This window comes from Ceratotherium simum, chromosome 12, assembly GCF_057802395.1.
Source record: "Ceratotherium simum simum isolate JZ-2026a chromosome 12, ASM5780239v1, whole genome shotgun sequence".
Classification (NCBI taxonomy): domain Eukaryota; kingdom Metazoa; phylum Chordata; class Mammalia; order Perissodactyla; family Rhinocerotidae; genus Ceratotherium; species Ceratotherium simum.
Window position 1 is genome coordinate 3,614,967 of NC_141911.1, and position 18,400 is coordinate 3,633,366.

Genomic DNA, 18,400 nt, shown 5'->3' on the forward strand with positions numbered 1-18,400 from the left:
TCCTGCCACCAGGCCAGGTCAGACCCAGTTCAGAGGTGAACCAGAGGCCAGCAAGGGTGTCGGCACCCCTGGGTGGATTAGGTCACCTGGTAAACCCACCCGCCATTCCCTGAGCCTCCTGTCTTGGCTCCTCTCTCCCTGCAAGGAAAGAAATGAGGTTTGCTGTGGCTGGATGGACAAAACCACCCAGTTCCAAGTCTGGCTTTATGAGCCATTCAATAGAAAAGTCAATAGACTTTTCTAGGAATCATCTCTTTTACCTCCTTATTTTCAGAGGAGGAAACTGAAGCCTCAAAGAGATTAAGGAATCAGCTAGTGAGTGATTGTTATGAACTGAATTGTGTTCCCCCAAAATTCATATGCTGAAGGCCTAACCCCCAGTCTGACTACGTTTGGAGCGAGGGCTTTAAAGGAGGTAATTAAGGTTAAAAGAGGTCATATGGGTGGGCCCTAATCCAGTAGGACTGCTGTCCTTACAAGAAGAGGAAGAGGCACCAGGGATGCATGCAGAGGGACTGCCGTGTGAGGACACAGTGAGGAGGCGGCGTCTGCACGCCGAGGAGAGAGGCCTCTGGAGAGGCCAGCCCAGCCAGCACCTGGGTCTTGGTCTTCCAGCCTCCAGAATGCGAGGAAATAGATTTTTATTGTTTAGGCCTCCAGTCTGTGGTATTTTGTTTCGGCAGCCCCAGTGGACTAACACAGTGAGAAAGTCCGGAGTCTCGATTGCTCTGCCCAGTGTTGTTGCCAATGCCCTTGGGAGCCCCGAGCCAAGTCATGCAGAAGCCTGACCCACAGGCTGTGGGTGAGAACTGGTGCAGCCCACAGGAATTCCCTTCATGGGTGACTTTCCCCATTTCCTTCCCGGGGGGTAGAAACGGCAGATCCAGGTGTAAAACTCTCCTACGCCCTGTGCTGAGTGCACGGATCACCACCTTGAGCCTGGAGGGCCCGTGAAAGGGTGATGGCTATTTGTGCTGGGTGTGTGGTGCCTCCGCAGGCGTGACAGGCACACGGCCTGGCTCAGCTCTACCGGCCATAACGCAGTTCTGGAAAACTTTACTTTCTTTGGCTTAGGTCTTTCCTTTGGGTTGAAAACCCCATTCTACCCAATTCCAGTCTGTCTGAAGTGAATAGTGCCCCAGCACACTGGGCCTCACAGCACGTCAGTTTTTCTAGCTCTATTACGGCTATCTTGGAATGCTGCTAGGCAATTACAGATGGCAAGCCTTCCCCGCAGCTATGGGGTTGTGGCCCACACTCCTGCTCACCCACAAGCAAATGCATGGCTTGGCTGAGTGCTTTTGGATTGACAATTTTGGCCCCATTGGGCAGTGAATTGCATGAGGCCTATTGTGGCTGACCAGTTTAGTCCCTTTGGCATGCTGGTGCCAAGGTCACCATCAGAGCAGGAACCTGACTCGGGAACCATCCTACACTCTGATGTGTCTGCTCTGCTCTTTTTTTGTGTGTGTGTGAGGAAGATTGGCCCTGAGCTAACACCTGTTGCCAAGCCTCCTCTTTTTGGCACAGGGCCAATCTTCCTCTATTTTGTATGTAGGTCACCACCACAGCATGGCTTGATGAGTGGTGTAGGTCTGCGGCCCGGGTCTGAACCTGTGAACCCAGGGCCGCCTAAGCATAGCGTGTGAAATTAACCACTACACCACTAGGCTAGCAGCTGCCATGCTCATTTTTAAAATAAGCATTCAAGCTCTTCCAACACGCCAGCCTTGTACCAGCTGATGCCGGACCCAACCAAATTGACGGTATTGTGAAGAGTAATAAATAGGATTTACTGGGCCTTTCTATATGAGTAGATAGACCTCTTGGCAAAGAGGAATTCATCTTGTTGGCTACCCCTTGGGAAAGGTCACCCAAGCTAACAGACACAATGTGGGGTTTCAGAGACCTTGTCTCAGGAAGGGAGGGGTGTGTCTCTGGTATAATGCTGTTAAGGTCCCCTTCTCTTTCCCTCTGGTTACCAAAATACAGTCTTCTACCCCAAGATACTCTCTGTACTGTGCCTACGTGATTTGCAGATGTAGACCTGCTGTGGATATGGTTCCTCTGGGTCCTCGGAAAGGGCGTGTGCCAAAGGTGTGACAGGTGCAGAGACCCTCAGTCCCTTCCAGAAAGGACTGAGTTGCGATCACACCCTGTGTCCTCCCAGTGCAAGGTGTGGCACACTGTGGATACCCAACGTCTGCCCCTAAGGATGGGGGTGCTTCTATGTACGTTCTCTCATTCGGCACATCTAACGAATGCTAGGTGACAATGTCATTAACAATGACAGCGGCAGTGCCTGAGTCCTCTCTGAGTTCATCATCAGAGCACCCTAACACCACCTGTGAGAAAGCTTTGGCATGAGGCCACCTAGTCTATACTTTCTCGGGACTCAGGGACCAGAACAGAGCACAGTCCCCCCTGGGTGTCCAGGCTCCTCACCTTTTTGTGGAAGCCCATGGCGGGGACATTACACCTCACGCCAGCATCCTCCTCGTGGTTGCAGCCCTGAGACTCGACGTTGAATTTGCAGTCTATGATGGACTTCTCAGTGCCATTGCACTCAATCTCATTGAGGTGGATGGGTCCTATCCCTGGGGAAGGAAAATAAACATGTGCTACAAAAGCTTCTGAAGGAAAGTTGCTAGAATGGGCAAGAAACGTCCAGACAATAAGAACATGCCTCTCCCATCATCAAAACTCTCCCAATTGCCTCTCATAATCAGCTCGGTGACCCAGGCCTCCTCTCCCTGGAGACAATTGCTCCTTGTCTTGGACCCACTTCTCCCATAAGAGCCAACAGAGGTTGCTACTAACTTATGTGACCTTGGCCAGCTCACTCAGCCTCTCTGAACATTGGTTTTCTTACTTAACTAAAGGATTTGGACTAGAAGACATCTAAATTTCCTTTCCAACTTTAATATTCCACGCATTTATGAATCTGAAAGGGGTGACCATCGCTGTATAGTCTGGGTCCCTGCAGAAAACAGATGACACATTAGATGCTAGGCTTCCTCAAATTGGATGATTTGAAGAGAGTTAGAAAAAGAGATCTTTAAAAATAAAGGTAGGGACAGAGTGTAGGGAAGTCACAAAATCACAAAGGACAGCCCAGTCCTCAGGGCCTAATGACACTGGGGCACAGACACCACCTCTAGGCCTGTAGAAGTGAGGGGAAGATGCCAAAATCTGACCCAGAAGAGCACAGGAGCTGTGCGGAGAGGCCACCTGATAAGAGCTGTCATCTTTGGTGGAGGGACACAGCTGCCCACAGGGAGCCTGCAGGGAGAATAAATACCTGGTGTCTCTCCTCTCCCCACCTCCAGTCTCTTGTCGGTGCTCCTCATTGGGCACACCCAAGCATGCCTCCTGGGCCACTGGACAACATGAACAAGGCGGGGAGTGGAGCTGGAGGGCAGATGGAAGACATCCAGCAAGTGACCCGTGGCGAGCACATGGGGAAGCTTCTCTTACAAGCACCGAGATATCAAGAGAGAGCCTCCCACCGCTGAGGAGAGAGGATTCCCAGCCCGATCAGCGGCAGCTCACAAAATGATCTCTCTTCTGTCTAGCCCAACAAGATAGATCAAAGTCCAGTTCTTTCCAGGAACTCTGGGCTGCATCGACTCCCATGTTGGACCCTGCCCTGCCTGCGATCTCCTCTCTCTCCTGATCTTCACCATCCTCCTCTCCTTCGGGTCCTGCTCCTCAGCACCCAAATGTGCGCCAAAATCTCCCATCTTTACAAGGACCCTCCTCTGACCCCACACCTCCCTCCAGCTTGTCACTTTCCTCCCCCCTTCAGGGAGAACTTCTTGGAAGAGTTGTCTAGTTTTGTTCTCTCCACTTCCACAGCCAGGAGTTGAATCTTCCCCAATCTGTTTCTCCGCCAGCCCTCCCCATCGCAGGACACAGCACCTCCATTCACTGGTTGTCTCCCCAGAACCAAGAAGTCATCTCTGGTACCGCCGCCTCCTCCTTCATCGTGCGATGACAAGCAACCCACCACCACATTCTGTTCACTCCCCCAAAATCTGAGAGCTTTTCATTTCTGCCACCATGACACTAGTCCATCTCCGTCATCTCCCATTTGGATGAATGCAACAGCCTCTAGGCTCCCTCCCACTTGCTTATTCCAAAATATTTACCATACGGCAGCCCGAGAGATTTCTTAATGCATATTGAATCATGTCACTCCCTGTCTTAAATCCCTGTAATGGCTTCTCACTGCCCGTAAGGGTAAACTCCACAGTCCCCAAATGGCCTACAAGGCCCCACGTGACCTGGCCCCCCACTTAGTGTTCCAGCTCTGCCTGTTCCTCCCCACTCAGCCATACCCCTCTCCTTTGGCTGCTCCACGGAGCTGAGCGCTTCCCTCTGCCTGCACTGCCTCCCTCCCTCTCCTCACCAGCTAGCTCCTGCTCATCTTTCAGGGCTAGCCTTCCACACCACTTCCTGAGAGAAGTCTTTCTGACCCCCATCTAAGCTGGTCCCCTCATGTAGCCTCCCACTGAGCACTCTGCTTCACATTTCACTCAGATGGCTATGTGTTCAACATCTGTCCGCTTCCCCACTGGGCTGGAGGCCCCATGAGGTTAGGCACCATGTCTGTGTTCCTTTTGCATTTCCAACCAGCGCCCGGCAAATAGGAAGTGCTACAAATAGCGCCTGAGTGGATGTTGTTGACTTCACTGAGTGCCTGTTGCACGTCAGCCTCTGTCCTGGGTGTTGGGGATTCACAGATGGACAAGGCAGGCCCCTGCTGTGAAGAGCTCACAGATAGTTTGTGGGGAGCAGACACTTACACAAAGACTTGTAATACGATGTGGTAAATGCCAAAGAGGGAGGTGACTGCCTGTGCTTTGGAGCCCACAGTTGCAGCCCGGGGCCCTTTGCCCAAAGGAAATCTCAGGAGGTTTCTGGAGACACCTGGTATCTAGGCTCACCGAGGCCAAAAACTAACTTTCAGGAGGAACCCATGGTAGTAGGTAAGAGCCAAGTTTCCATTTCCTTGGAAATTCATAAATGGTGAGGCTTCCAATTTCTGAGAATTTTATGAAATTTATAAAAACACATCAGTGACTATAGCTGTAAGCATCCAACGACTCAGAGTAGAAAGGCTGTGACAAAATATAGATCCTCAATAGAACCCCTGAAGCAAGCAGGGCCACAGCTCATGGATTAAGATGGGCACAGAGACGGGCAGCAACCTTGGGCTTGAGTATCCATTAGATTAGGGGCTTGTTTGCTGAAGGTGATGATGATGATGATGATGGTGGTGATGATGATGATGGTGGTGATGATGATGAGGATGGTGATTATGAGGGTGGTGATGATGATAACAGTGGTGATGATGATGATAGTGGTGGTGGTGAGGGTGATGATGGTATCTAATATTTATTGAGCACTTACCATGTGCTGGATTCCATCCTAACCACATTGCTTATATTAACTCATTTAATCATGACAACAACCCAATAAAATGAGGAAACTGGGGACCAAAGTTTAAGTAACTGGCCTAATGGAGGAACCAGGATTCAAACCAGGCTGTCTGATCCCAGAGCATAATCTTTCTAAGTTTCTGAAGCTCATTGAGGAGAGACAGGAGGGAAACCCCTATGCTGGAAAAGAGCAGAAGGTTGCTCTGGGAAAGAGCTGAGTGTTCAGAAGCGCCTATGTTCTGCTTCATCTAGGGATGCTCCGTCTGCCTCCTGCCTCCGGGAACACCTTCTCCTGTCTGCCTTCTAAGTAGTAGCCTGTCTTCAAGGAACACTTCTAATCCCTCCTCCTCCATGGCTCAGCTTGAAATGACCTCACCCACGTCTAAAGATCTGCAGCACTGACTTTTACACCTGTCGGTCACGAGGCAATGCGCTGCGCAGTCAGCCTGGTGTTGGATTCAGCCTGCATCTCCTGGGGAAGTGATGGAACTTTCTGAGCTCCATTTCCTCATCTGCAAAAGGCAATAAAAATCTCTCTCTTGCAGGGTCGGGCTTTTGAGGAATGAATGAGTTACAGTCTGTCAGGTTACTGGGGACTCGGTAAATAGCAGGTATGATTACCAATCTTCTTTCTTACATATCATCACCTATTTGCTACTGTAAGTCTTCCTTGATTGGGGTTATTTCTTACTCCCCCCACATGACATGAGCTCCTGGAGAGCAGAAACCATTACTATAAATGTTTGTGGCATAAATAAATTCTCCATTCCAGAATGGAGCCCAAACAGCACTCAGTGAGTGCTTGTGGATCGCTGGACCACAGGACTGGACGGAGAGGAAAAGTTAATGCCAGAGCCTGACATGCTTTAGACTCCAACTAACAACTGGCTTAGTCTCCTTCTGGCCAAACTTATGCAAACTTATGTGGCTCTCTCAGACACGTGCAGACAAGGCCCCGGAGGGCAGGGACCACTTTCCTGAAGCACGCACACTCACGGCACCCAAGAGGCAGAGCACAGAGATGGACCCAGCGTTTCTCACCCTCTTCCCAATGCCACTCAGTGCTGTGGTGGGCCAGGGAGGTTGGGAGGTGTCGCCAAAGCACAGTGGCCTTGGCATCCAGCTGAGCACGCCCAGTGGGTCTGTGGGCCCCTAGCTCCTTTTGTTGACCCAGGTTTGACCTTCTACATCCTGACCCCCAGCTTTCCCCTACTCCTGGGTTCTGGACCATCCCTGAACTGTTCCTCCTCACGACGCCTTCCTCACCTCCTGCCCCACCTTGGCCCTGCTTTCCCCCATGTACAAACCCTGGCCCGGTGACCACAGGGGCGAGAGCAGGGTGCTGGGGAAAAGCTACACCCAACTGCTTGGAGCAATGTTATGGACTCCAGACCGAAAATCAACTCTGCAGGGCACAATCAGACTTTAAGAGCACAGTAGAATAGAATAGCACACAGCATAGTGTTTTGCATGTTGTCATGGTAGGCATTGTTTCAGCTTTACTGTCACCTGTATTTCTCAGTGCGGATTGCAGGCAAAAGGGTTTTAAAGCCACTACTCTAGGGCCGCCTTGTCCAATACAGTAGCCACTGGCCACCCTGAGCACTGGGAACTTGGCCAGCCTAGACTGAGATGTGCTGTAGGCGTAAAACCCCCTGAACTTCAGCGAGTTAGTACACAAAATGTGAGCTATCTCATTAATAGCACTGGCATCGATCACATGTTGAAATCATAACATTTCAGATGTACTGGGTAAAGAAAACATATTATTAAATTTAATTTCACCAGTTTCTTTTTACTTGTTTGGTTTTTTTATGTGGCTACTAGAAACTTTAAATTACATATGTGGCTCACGTGATATTTCCATTGGACAGCGCAGCTCTAGAGCGTCGAAACCTCTTACCATTGTTCATTCAGCTGACCCTTCTCACGCAACTGGAACTCCATTCACCCATTCATTCATTCTTCATAAAATGAATATCCCCAGGGCACTACAAGCTGGGCACAGACTCAGCACTGAGGACACAGAGATAAAAGACAAAGGCCTCCCCTCACGCAGCACCTGGTCTTAGGGGGAGGGGGATGCATAAACAGACAGCTGGCATCCACATGGGCAGGGGGTCCCGGGACACACTGCAGCACCTGCCTCTGATCTGACACCCATCCTGGTGAGAAGAGCAGACACTCACCGAGGCTGGAGCAGACAGAGCCTCAGACACCACGGATGCAGTGACGAATCTGAGGCCCAGAAGATTGCTCAAGGTCACTGAGCAAGCAGGTGGCAGGGCTGGGACCAGGACTCATAGTGCCCCCCCAACTCTCAGTCCTTGCCTCTTCACCACCCTCGCTGTGGCTATGGTCACTCGGTTCACCAGCCAGAGCCAGGAGTGACGACTGGCCCTGTCTGCTCTGTGACTTGACATTAAATGTGGACTTTTCCCTTTCTGCCTACTGGAATTGACCCACCCAGCATGGCAGAAGATAATAAGTCATCCAATGGTTCTTTGCAGGACAGCACTGAAAATGCCAAATGTCTCTTTCTCCCAGAGTTCTGCAGGCCCTTGGAAACCTTCGGCTGCTCTGGACAGTGAAATAATTAGGTCAAATAGCACACACTCACGATAAATGGAATGTTTATGTCACCCAGTGCTTGTTTATTCCTCAGAATGAGTGGTCTTTGTCCTGCAGGCCTTGGGAGAACACAAACCAACCCTTCAGCCAATCAGTGAAATGGACTGTGGGATACTCGAGATCCAGGGGAACCCCAAAGAGCTCACCATGACCGGGGACGAGGAGGATTGTCACGTGGTGTAATTGAGGCTGCCAGATGGCACAATGTGACGTTAAAGTCCACTCTAGACCCTCAAACTTCAGTGCACGCCCAGGAAGCTTGCAAGGATTGGAGAACAGAGGTAAAGAGATGTTCTAAATGTGAACAGGACTGGGCCAAGGTGGGTATAAAGGGAGAAGCCCAAATCTGGGAGTTAGAAGATGGGTTTCAGTCTTTCTCTACCACTAACTATCGGGGTGACCTCGGGCTTGTTCTCCTGAGCCTCAAATTCCTCATCTGTTGGACGAGATGACCTGATTTCTCTCCAGCAGTGCTGTCCATGATTCCAGGACTCTCTCTCCCGTCCACTGGGCTATCCCAGGCTGTGAGCGATGAGCTCACCAAATTCCTTTCTATGGGGTGACGGCCCTATGTCTGACAGTATAGAAACATCCTCTCCCCACAGGATAGGACACCCTCCTTGTCCACAGCACACTATCCTTCCTCCCCACCCACTCCCAGCTGTGGCAGCTCCAGTCCACTGTGGCCTCTCTGCCGGTCAGCGCTGGCAAGACTCCAGGAGATGACTCATTTCCCTTGCTCAACCCCCAGCTCTCCAGGAGATGGCTGGGCACCCACTGGGCTGCAAAGTCTGCTGGGGTGAAGACTCCTCCTTCTGAAGGACCAGCACTTGCACGAACCCGTGGTCTTCATGGGGCTGGCGGAGGGGCGGGGAGATATCTGTTATGTTGTCAGTCATGTTTACAACATTGCTCTCAAGAGAGTGACTCACTTGAAAGCCTCCTATACTTTTTTTCTTTGCTCAAATGAAAGATTTGTTCAGGACACTTAATAAAAACCAGACCTCTTCTTGTTAGCGTCTCATGGTATCCAGAGAGGGACATCCGTTCCCAATCTCTGGTGGCAGGGAGAGAAGGGCTGCAGTGCTGCACAGAGCGGAAAATTAAGATGGCAGCTGGGATTCCTTTGTGCCCGGGGTGGTCTGCAGCCTGATGAATTCTAAGGTCCTCTCCTGGAGGAAGAGCCTGAGAATTCCAGCTTTCTCAGTGGGGCGGAGGGGAGCACTGGGTTAGGAGTTGGGAGACCTCCATTAAAGTATTCGTTGGCTGCTAATATGTTGTCCCATCTTGGTCATTACTCCTTTCTCTGGGTCCCAGCTTCCAAATCCATAGAATGGGGACTCAATGTTCCCTAGGGCCTTTCCAGCTCTGACTGACTGGAGAGAGGCTTGGGATTCTCTGAGACAGCAGCAGCTGCCGGAGGGAGGAGACAAAGCAAGAAGAGCCTGAAAAGCACCAGGCCAGCCAGGCCGGGCTGGGCTCCCCGTGCCGTGCCCTCCATGAAGAGAGGCCACGGAACGTCCTCCCCTTTCCTTACCTTGCCCCAGCCGGGAGCCAATGATGGCCTCTTTGGCACTCCCAAAGCCCAGCTCTCTGCAGACCACGCTGGCAGACACCAGGTCCCACTTGTCGTCGCAGATGGTACCCCACTCTCCGTTCTTGAGCACCTCCACACGGCCCTCCCCGATGTTGGCACCACCTCTCAATCGCACCAGGGGTTGCTGAAGAAACACATGGTCCTGCTGAGTGCAGAAGCTGATCACGTTCATTCGGCAGGCAGTCACTGCCCGTTCTCCTCCCTTCCCGACTGCCCCCTCTCCAAACCCAGGTGCCCAGGCTAAGAGCTGAAACTGTGCTCCATTGGGGGGTGGGGTGGGGCGCATGCTCACTCTGCATGGTCTGTTCTGTTGCAACCTCCCTTTGCAGCCCCCTGGGGAGCTTTTATCTTAGACCACTGGGGAACCCACTGGGACCCTCATTAACTCATTCCCTAACCCATATTTGACTCAAGGACCCTATCACCAGCACTTTCCTCCACCCCCTCACTCCAGAACCTCAAGCCTTAGAGCTACAGAAAGAAGCTCCTCCCTCCCAAGTCTTCAGATTCCAGTTGGATGGGAACTCTACCTTGCTCATGACAGAGCGCTACAGTCTAGCCCCGGGGGAGACTCTAGGGCACTAACACAGACCACACTGAAAGGATCCTGCTCTGCCAACGAGAGGCAGAAGTGGGAAGACAGGGAGCTAGAGAGAGGGGCCTAACCGAGAAGGCCATGACTGAGAGAATGGATGCTGCAAAGGCTGGCGAGCCTCACACCTGTCCTGGAGCTGGGCTCATGCCTGGCCACCACTCCTGCTCCCGGGACCCCTGATTCTACTCCAAGTCCAAATCGGCCCAACTCTTCAGAAGATGCAGCCGCACCAGATATGCAGAGAGGGCAGGCGGTTACAGTTTAAACACCCCTAATTGCTCGCTGACAGCCTGGAAGCCTTCATCACCTTATGGGGTTCATTTAATTGCACAGGAATAAGATTCACTCTCCACCAGCATCTTGACCCCACTGGATCACACCTTACAAGCTGGGAGCCCGGTCACTTGACTCCATCTGCCACATACCCTGGTTTGCATCAATTTCTGTGCCTGCAAGTGTGTGCGCATATGTGTGTGCATGTGCACACATGTGCAGAGGCAGGAGGGGGAAGACAGGGGGCCAGAGAGTGGGAGAGAGTATGTGTGCATACGTGTGTGTGTACACATGTGTGTGTGGGTTGGGGTAGAGGACTCTGAGTTATTGCTGACACTCCCTGGATTCAACACAGAGGGCATAAGGGGTGGCTGTGTGGCTGTTCTACATGTGTTGGATCAGACCAGAGTCGTGGTTCTACTCTGGCCCATGCAGTCCTCATCACAGGACTCCCCGCATCCCCCCAGCCCCCACCAATGGCCCGGCCAAGGAAGGCCTGGTTGGAGGTGGTGTTTTTCAAGCATTCATGTACACCAGCCACCTGGAGGCAAAGGCATCAAATGAGATGTGTCTCCATCCTCCAGCTGAGGTTCCCACTCGGCCACATCTCTCTCCCCCACTGACTGTGCCCTGTGGCTGCCATGGCAGGGTGGAGTGCTGTGACAGCACCCACTTTTACAGACCTCAGGGACTGTTCTGACCCTGGCACTAGGGGGAGAAGAAAAGAGGGACCAAGATGGATGTAAAACACCCATTGGCTTCAGGAACCTTTATCCTAGCTTTAGAAACCGCAACAGTAGAACTGCTGACTACAGCCTTGTTTGCTATAGACTGTGACCTCTCCCTTCCCCCAACTCCCTTCCCAAGCTGTCTAGCTGGCTGCCAGGGCCCCCTTCCCATAGAGTGGACCATCCCTGACCCCAGCTCAGTGGAGGCAGAGTGCCAAATAACCTTGTCACAGCCTGGCAATGGCCCTGGAGTCAGCTGGCCCTGGAGGAAAGAAAGAAACCCAGGGAAAATGTGATGTAAGGCTCTCTTGCTCCTTTTTTTTTTTAAATTGGTTTGGTATGAACTTGATTCCTTTGCTTTAAAACCACACAGTAAGAGGAATTCCAAAACAGTAGGACCTGCTATTCTGGATGACACATAAGGAAAGCTTAGAGGCTCAGGCTGAGGCTGCAGAAAGGATGTGGCTGTCCAACCACATGACAGGGGGCAAGTGAGGGTGTGGTGGGGGTGGGAGGGGCTGGCACTGTCCAGGTGTGCCTGTGTCACCTGGCTGCACACATGCAGCATGTGGTCAGGCCTATGCACTTTGGAGGCCCCTGTGCAGACAGGGGCAGGGCGGGCTGCCTGCGGGAAGTCTGGGAAGGCACTCCAAATAGCCCCCTCTGGCTGATGGCTGGGCTCCCAGCCTTATTCTCACTCTTTTCTTTTAAGGCTGTTCCTTTTGTCCAAATACACCCAGTGTGGCTTTCCTGGCTCCTGCTCTGCTTTCCCTTTTCTGTTGGATAAGAGTTATCATCCCCTTCCAAGAGCCGGTCAGTAGGGGAGACCGGAGAGGGCAGAGGGGAAAGAAGACAGACAGGAAGAGGTGAGAGGAGACACAGAATGAGGCTGCCTCGGCTGGGGGAGGGCTGCTCCTCCCACCCCCACCTGGACCCGGCAGACACACCATCAGCCCCATCACGGCCTTTCTCCCTCCTCTTAGCCCTGACGTGGTCAGAGCTGACTTGGATTCACCCCTGCCCAGGTGACTGATTACCGAGTACCACAGTTGTATCCGGCATAGGGAGTCACTCCCTAATAGATGATCAACTATCTTTCCTACCCTCCCTCTCCTCTTCCCCTGTGCTGTTCCCACCGACTGGCCCCATATTAGCAGTTTCCAGAACATGCAAATCACAGAGACCCTTTGGTGGATATATTTTTGGGGCCTGCTCTCCTCACTCTCTTCTGGGGGTCCTTGTCTGCTCCTTTAACCACCAACCCCCCCACCCAAGATGCCAAGTAGCCAGACCTCCTGCCCCATCCTCACCTCTGGCTTGTAGGCTTTCCGGAACCTTGAGGGTCCATCGGGGCTGAAGATCTGGCCAGGCACACAACTCACCACGGCTGGCAGCCCATTCTCACAGGTGACGTTCTTCACGGGGTCCAGCGACACCTGAGTGCCCAGCTTGCAGCTGGAGATGTGGGCCTCCGTGCCCGTGCAGTCCATGGAGAAGGGCCAGTACTGCTGCTTCTTCCGGGCGGCAAACATTCTGCAGAGGGCGGGAGGGGGCAGGTGACCAGGGCTTCATGGTGCCCACCCCTCATTCCTTCCACAACTAGGCCCAGGGCCTGCTGCTATGCTGGCTGCTGGGTATCTGGTGGTGAAACCAGACAGACGCGGTCCCTGCTCCTGGAGCTCAGACCTGCTTCACAGGTGGGGCTCTGCACAGCGCATCTGCCAGCACTCACTGAGCCCCTCGGTTATGCTGGGCACCACATGGGGCACTGGGGGGCAGGACCTGGAAGGGTGGACTGGCCTTCTGCCCCCAGGCAGCTTGCATTCTAAGACAGAAGGGACTAACTCAGCATAGTGAGATGATGCTAAAGCCTACAAAGACAAAATCCAAAAATGGAGCTAAGTGACGCGAGACCCCTGGTCCCAGGAAATCCTCAGTCCCAAGCAAACTGGAATGGCTGGTCCCCGAACTCTTTGGATAATTTCAACATGATTTGTTGTCATTTCTGCCTTTCTTTCCGTTTGTCAGTGAGCAGTACAGGTGGAAGGTTAACCTCTCTCCCAATGATATATAAGATTAAAGGTGTAATTCCAATGAGAAGCAGTGAGAACAGTCTTAAATTATCCCATCTGCTGAATCAAAGTACAATTTGCTTCATAATGGAAATTATAGTGGTGATGAAACTCAGCCACAGACCTTATCAAATCTTTGCTCAGGAGTCAATGAGGCTGAGGTTGTCTTCATACCATCTTCCAGGGAAGCTCTCAGCCTGTATTACCTATCCATGCAAAGTGTTCCTTTTTATATTTTTTTGGAAGGCAGCACATGGATCAAGGTGAGTCAAAGTTTTTTCTAAAACAACAACCAACCAATAAGTAATGAATTTGTTAACAGAAAGGTCACTGTGCCTCAGTTTCCCCATCTCCAAATTAGAAATAGCAATAGGATCGAATTCATAAGATTGTTAGGAAAGTTAAATGAGTTTATACTTGTAAAGCATGTGCCACAGTGCCCAGCACGTAGGAAGGGCTAATAGGTGTTTGTAAAATAAATAAATAAAAACTCTACTGGTTAAAGGAAAAAGAGAGAAGAGGTAAGAGCAGGGAGGGATACCCCTGGTTGCAGTGATGAGGGCCTACTTCAGCAGGGTTTGAACTGGGCCTTGACTGATGGCCAGATTTGTAAAGGAGGAGGGCAGGGAGGACACCTGTCCTCTTATGCTGTCCCAACTCTTTGGGGTCTGGGTGCTTGTCCTTGCTTGGAGAAACCCAGTGAGATGCCAGAGACAGCCCGCATCGCTGCCAGCTACCCAGTGGAGGGGCCTCCCCGGGGTAGGCTGGCCCCTGGAGGGGGCAGAATCCGGGTCCTATCCCTGCTGGTCTAGCAGGCCTGGAAGTTTCTGCTGTGTCTCGGAGTGAATGGGATGTGAACATAGAAGAAAAAACCCTATAGATGCCACCAATATCTTTCCTTAACCAAAAATTGTGACTAGTAATAATTCTAGTGTACCTGTGGGCACAATGGCACAGAACCTCTGAAAAAAGGACTATCCTGGAAAATTCAGGATGTGTGCTCACTGTAGCCTCAGCCTAGAGCAAAGAACTACACAGGAGGACTGTTAATAATTCCCCAAACCACTGCCCCTCTCTACTTTTTGTAAGGCCCCTGCACTTGGAAATGCAGCCTCCAGCTTGTTCCCCATGCACCCCCACGTCAGGCGAGAGAACACACTCAGGGGAGAGCAGCTGCACAGGACTGATCAGATCTCCTTTTGCTTCCAGCTTTCAATGAGCACCCCCTCTTCTGGGAACAGATGCCCTGTCTCTTACTACAGAGCCAAGTGCTCACAGCGAACACGGAACTGCTCCTGCCTTCCCGGGCAGCCCTGCCTCCCTCTTACATCAGCTCCCAGGAATGCCTGTGGCCCTCCACAGGCCTCCATCAAGCAGCAGCCCACCTCCTCCCCCACAGTTCACTCCAGACAGGCCCAGGCGGCACAGATAGGAGGTGCTGGTGAGGACGGTGGACAGCTCACTCCAGGCCTGGTGACTGGAGAGGGACTGCAGTTGGCTGAGTGGGAAGAGGGGTCTCGGCCTATGGCTGGGAGCAGGAAGAACAGTGAGCTGGACTGATTCAGCTGAAAATGAGAAGTCCCACTGACACTCTGCCAGCCAAGGGGGAAGCCCAATTTTGTAGGGATTATGCCAGGTGCTGAGTATGTCTGTTCCAATTAAGCATTCCAGAACTAGGGAAATAACCACAGGATGGGTTTGGGGACCCACTGGGCCCACTATGAGGTGGACCTGAGCTAAAACTCCATTGATCACCTGACCTCCACAACCTCTACTCCAACTGGTAGACCACAGTGATGTTTGGGCCTCCTGAAATCAGTGTCAGTTCAGAGCCAGTGTCCAGTAGTGTCTGAAAGTTCTGATTATTTCCTTTTCCTCAATGCACAGTTAGCCTGGTAAGAGATCCTAGGTCCCTTTAGGGAAGGCTGGGAGAAATATTAACGGGGTAAACTTTTGGCAGGGTACTGGGGTTCTTCCTCAAGGGGACCAGCCTCCCCTTCATTTCAGGGGTTCTGGGTCTGTAAACTGGCTCAAGTCTGGGAATTGACTGAGGGGCCATGACTCTGTTTTTACGATTCAGGTTAGACTTTTGTTCACTTGACCTAGAACTTTTCTGCTTATACAGATAAAGTCAGAATTTAGTAGGCTTCCTACTTATTTCAGTTCTAGGAACCTCATGATCAACCAGCCAGCGCCACAGGTCTCTGTGAGTCAGACTATTCTGACCGCTGCTTTGACTCTGCTGCCCACTCAGTAACCACACGCACCTTGGCTTTGGCAGTTGAGTGCCGCCACTGGGCCACTGCCACCTCAGGATCCAATGACCCCCATGGCATTTAGGTTTCCCAACCTGCAGTAAGTGCATTTCCCACTGAAAGGTCAGGCCTACAGAGCAGAGCCATCATAGAGCTCTTCAAGGACTCCGAGACTCCCGCACAGATTCATTTCTCACAGTCGTAGCAGAAGTGCGTCTTCTGGAGTCTCCCAGGGTGGATGAGCAGGTCTTATGTGACAAATGCTCCTGGCCCCGGGGAGGGGGCCCTGAAGCTTCAGCTCCATTAGCCTCCAGTCCAGTACAGAAGTCAGCTCAGGGTAAAGCAGCCCTCGGCGGGGAGCGGCTGACTCCACTCGGGTGAGCCTGTGGGTGCAGAGGCCTCTGGGGGACATGCAGGTAACCTCCCAGACTCCTCTGACTTGGGGGCGGGGGGATGGGCAGGGCTAGCAGAGGCTCTGAGGAAGAGCTGCAGGCCCAGCCTCGGGGGTAACTCTGAGGCCTCTGAGCAGCCACCAGACTTGTAGGGTAGCGGATGGAGCCAGGTGGAGGGGCCTCAGGGGCTGCCTGTGGATTTCCAAGGCTGCAAAGCCCCATAAGGGCCTCAGTGGACGCAGGGAGATTGCTAAGCTCACCCCAGACAGAATTACTTTGAAAACAATCTCCTTCCTAGAGTGAAGGGCCACCTTGGGAGGCCACTGCCCCTGCCTCAGGGAAGTGCTGTCAGCAACTGCAGGTACAGGACTGGGAAGCGTGAAACAGAGATGGGGAAAGACGCTCCTGAAGACCACGGATTCAGGGACCATGCAGGGTGTGGCCTCACTCCAGCTCCCAGGCCTCCGTTGTCCTCAACCTCTGAGCACGGCTCACAGGTACGCCCTCCCCAGGCCAGTCCTGCCCCAGCTCTCAGACTTAACAGCTAGCCCCGTGCTGAGGCCTGTGCCGTGTGGCCAGGCCCTGCATCCAGGGCGGAGCAGAGCTGGAGCAGGGTCTGAAGGTGGAGGTGGCAGAGCAGAGAGCTCTCCCCAGAGGAGACCCAGGCTCCCTGCAGACTCTGCCAGGAGCGGGCTCTGTGATCCCCAAGTCCACCGTCCTTCAGGCCTGGGGCTTGTCAAAACTCACTATAGTGGAGCCATTTTAAAATGCAGTTGGAGCTCCCTTTCCAGAGAAACTGCCTTGCTGTCTTGAACCTTGGACTGGGCCAAAACGGCTATTGTTTTACAAGCAATTGTTTGAGAAGTCAGCAGGAGGACGACATCCTGATCACAAAGACCGAGGACTATGGACTTTCTGAAGATAGAATCAATAGCCAGTCAATGTTTAGCCAGGACTAGCTCTCTGCCTCCAACTCCACTTAAAATTCTTTGTGATACAACCTCCCTTCTTTGCCTTGAAAAGCCCCTGACTTTTACTCCCTAGCGGGACACTATACGGATTTCTACCTGAATCTCTGCTCCCAAATTGCAATTCTCTGATCCCAAATAAACGCTTTGCCTCTTAAACTGGTTTCTGTTTTTGCAGGTTGACAGTCTCCTCCTGTACAGATTGAGGGCTTGGACTCAGTGACCCCTGAAACCGCCCCATGACCTGGGAGCCCTTGCTCTTTGCTAACAGCTTCCTCCAGCCGGCTGCCATCTCAGCCCCTAACAGCACCACGGAGGCAAAGAAACTCTTCCCAGCGCACCTTTCTCTTCTGGGGCCCAACAGTCAGCTAAGTCCCAGAGACTAACATCAAATGTCAGAGACAAGCCAAGAAGGTTTTGTGCCCACCCTCCTGCCCTCCACATCACCCCAGCCAGAGGTCAAGAGGAGGAGCTGGTTTCCAGCAGCATCTGTCAATCATCTCCCATCTCAGCTGAGAACACCACCCACCACCGCCTTGGAGGCCTCCCAGCCTTCGAAGCATTTTCCTGCCACTATTCGAAAGAGCAAAGCCACAGATGTGGGGGTAGGAGAATCAGGGAGCGGGGTTTCAAACAAGACAGATCTGAGATCCTCCTCAAAAGCTGGAAAAGGACACCAGTCCACCATGTGCTACACTGAAGGCAGCCTTCCCGCTCCCAGGACTGGGCTCAGACGGGCTGCCAGGGGACTCCGGTAGGGCCAGTTATGTAGGAAGCCCGTCAGGAGAGGGTTTTGCTTTTCTTGGCTCCAATTGGTAGGAAAATCTGAGAAGGTGTCTCCAGGGAAGGGGCTGGTCAGCTGGCAGGAGTTCTCCAAAGTACTCAGAGGACAAGACCACCACCGTCCCCTACCCCATGCAAACAGGAAGGTCTGGCCCATGTCTGGGTGCTGCTGGGGTGGGAATCACCACTATGACCACTCCCAGGGGTGTTGTGAGCACCCCTAGCTGGGCAGCTCTGCCGCCAGCACTCACCCTCGTGGTGGGCTGGGGTCTCAGACCAAAGGCGGCCAGGCCAAGCCCGGGGAGCGAGGCAGCCTGCCCTGACCCCAGGGATCTGGAGGGCCAGCTGGGGCTGGAACCCATGTCTCCTGACTTGGAAGCCACCTCTCCCCTTGGCTTGAAAGGAAAGAGGTAGTGTTGTGGTAGACCCTGTAGCTGGAGACCTGTGTTTGAATCCTAGATTTGCCACTTCCTAGTTCTATCAGCTGTTTCTGACTTCACTTCCTCAACTCTGAAACAGACTCTACTTCCTAGCGTTGTGAGGATCAAACGACTAAGAACAGAGCCTGGCACATAGTAAGCACTCAGTAAACAGATTATTATTACCACTATTAAGAGGAGATAGGAAGACCCAACTACCAACCAATATACCCCTGCCACCAG

General features: G+C 52.5%; 1 protein-coding gene across 3 annotated transcripts in view; it reads right to left on the minus strand.

Moving 5' to 3' along the window:
* Positions 1–18,400, minus strand: part of LOXL2 (lysyl oxidase like 2) — a 91,950-nt gene that overhangs the window by 23,404 nt on the left and 50,146 nt on the right. Inside the window, exons 5-7 of one of the 3 annotated variants that reach the window (XM_087437321.1) lie at positions 12,579–12,801; positions 9,613–9,814; positions 2,446–2,597 (exon numbers count right to left, since the gene is read on the minus strand). In XM_087437321.1, coding sequence (XP_087293447.1) covers positions 2,446–2,597; positions 9,613–9,814; positions 12,579–12,801 — 577 coding nt within the window. Of the gene's footprint in view, positions 1–2,445; positions 2,598–9,612; positions 9,818–12,578; positions 12,802–18,400 lie in introns of all 3 variants that reach the window. The other 2 variants (XM_087437320.1, XM_014789845.2) reach the window with 2 other exon arrangements.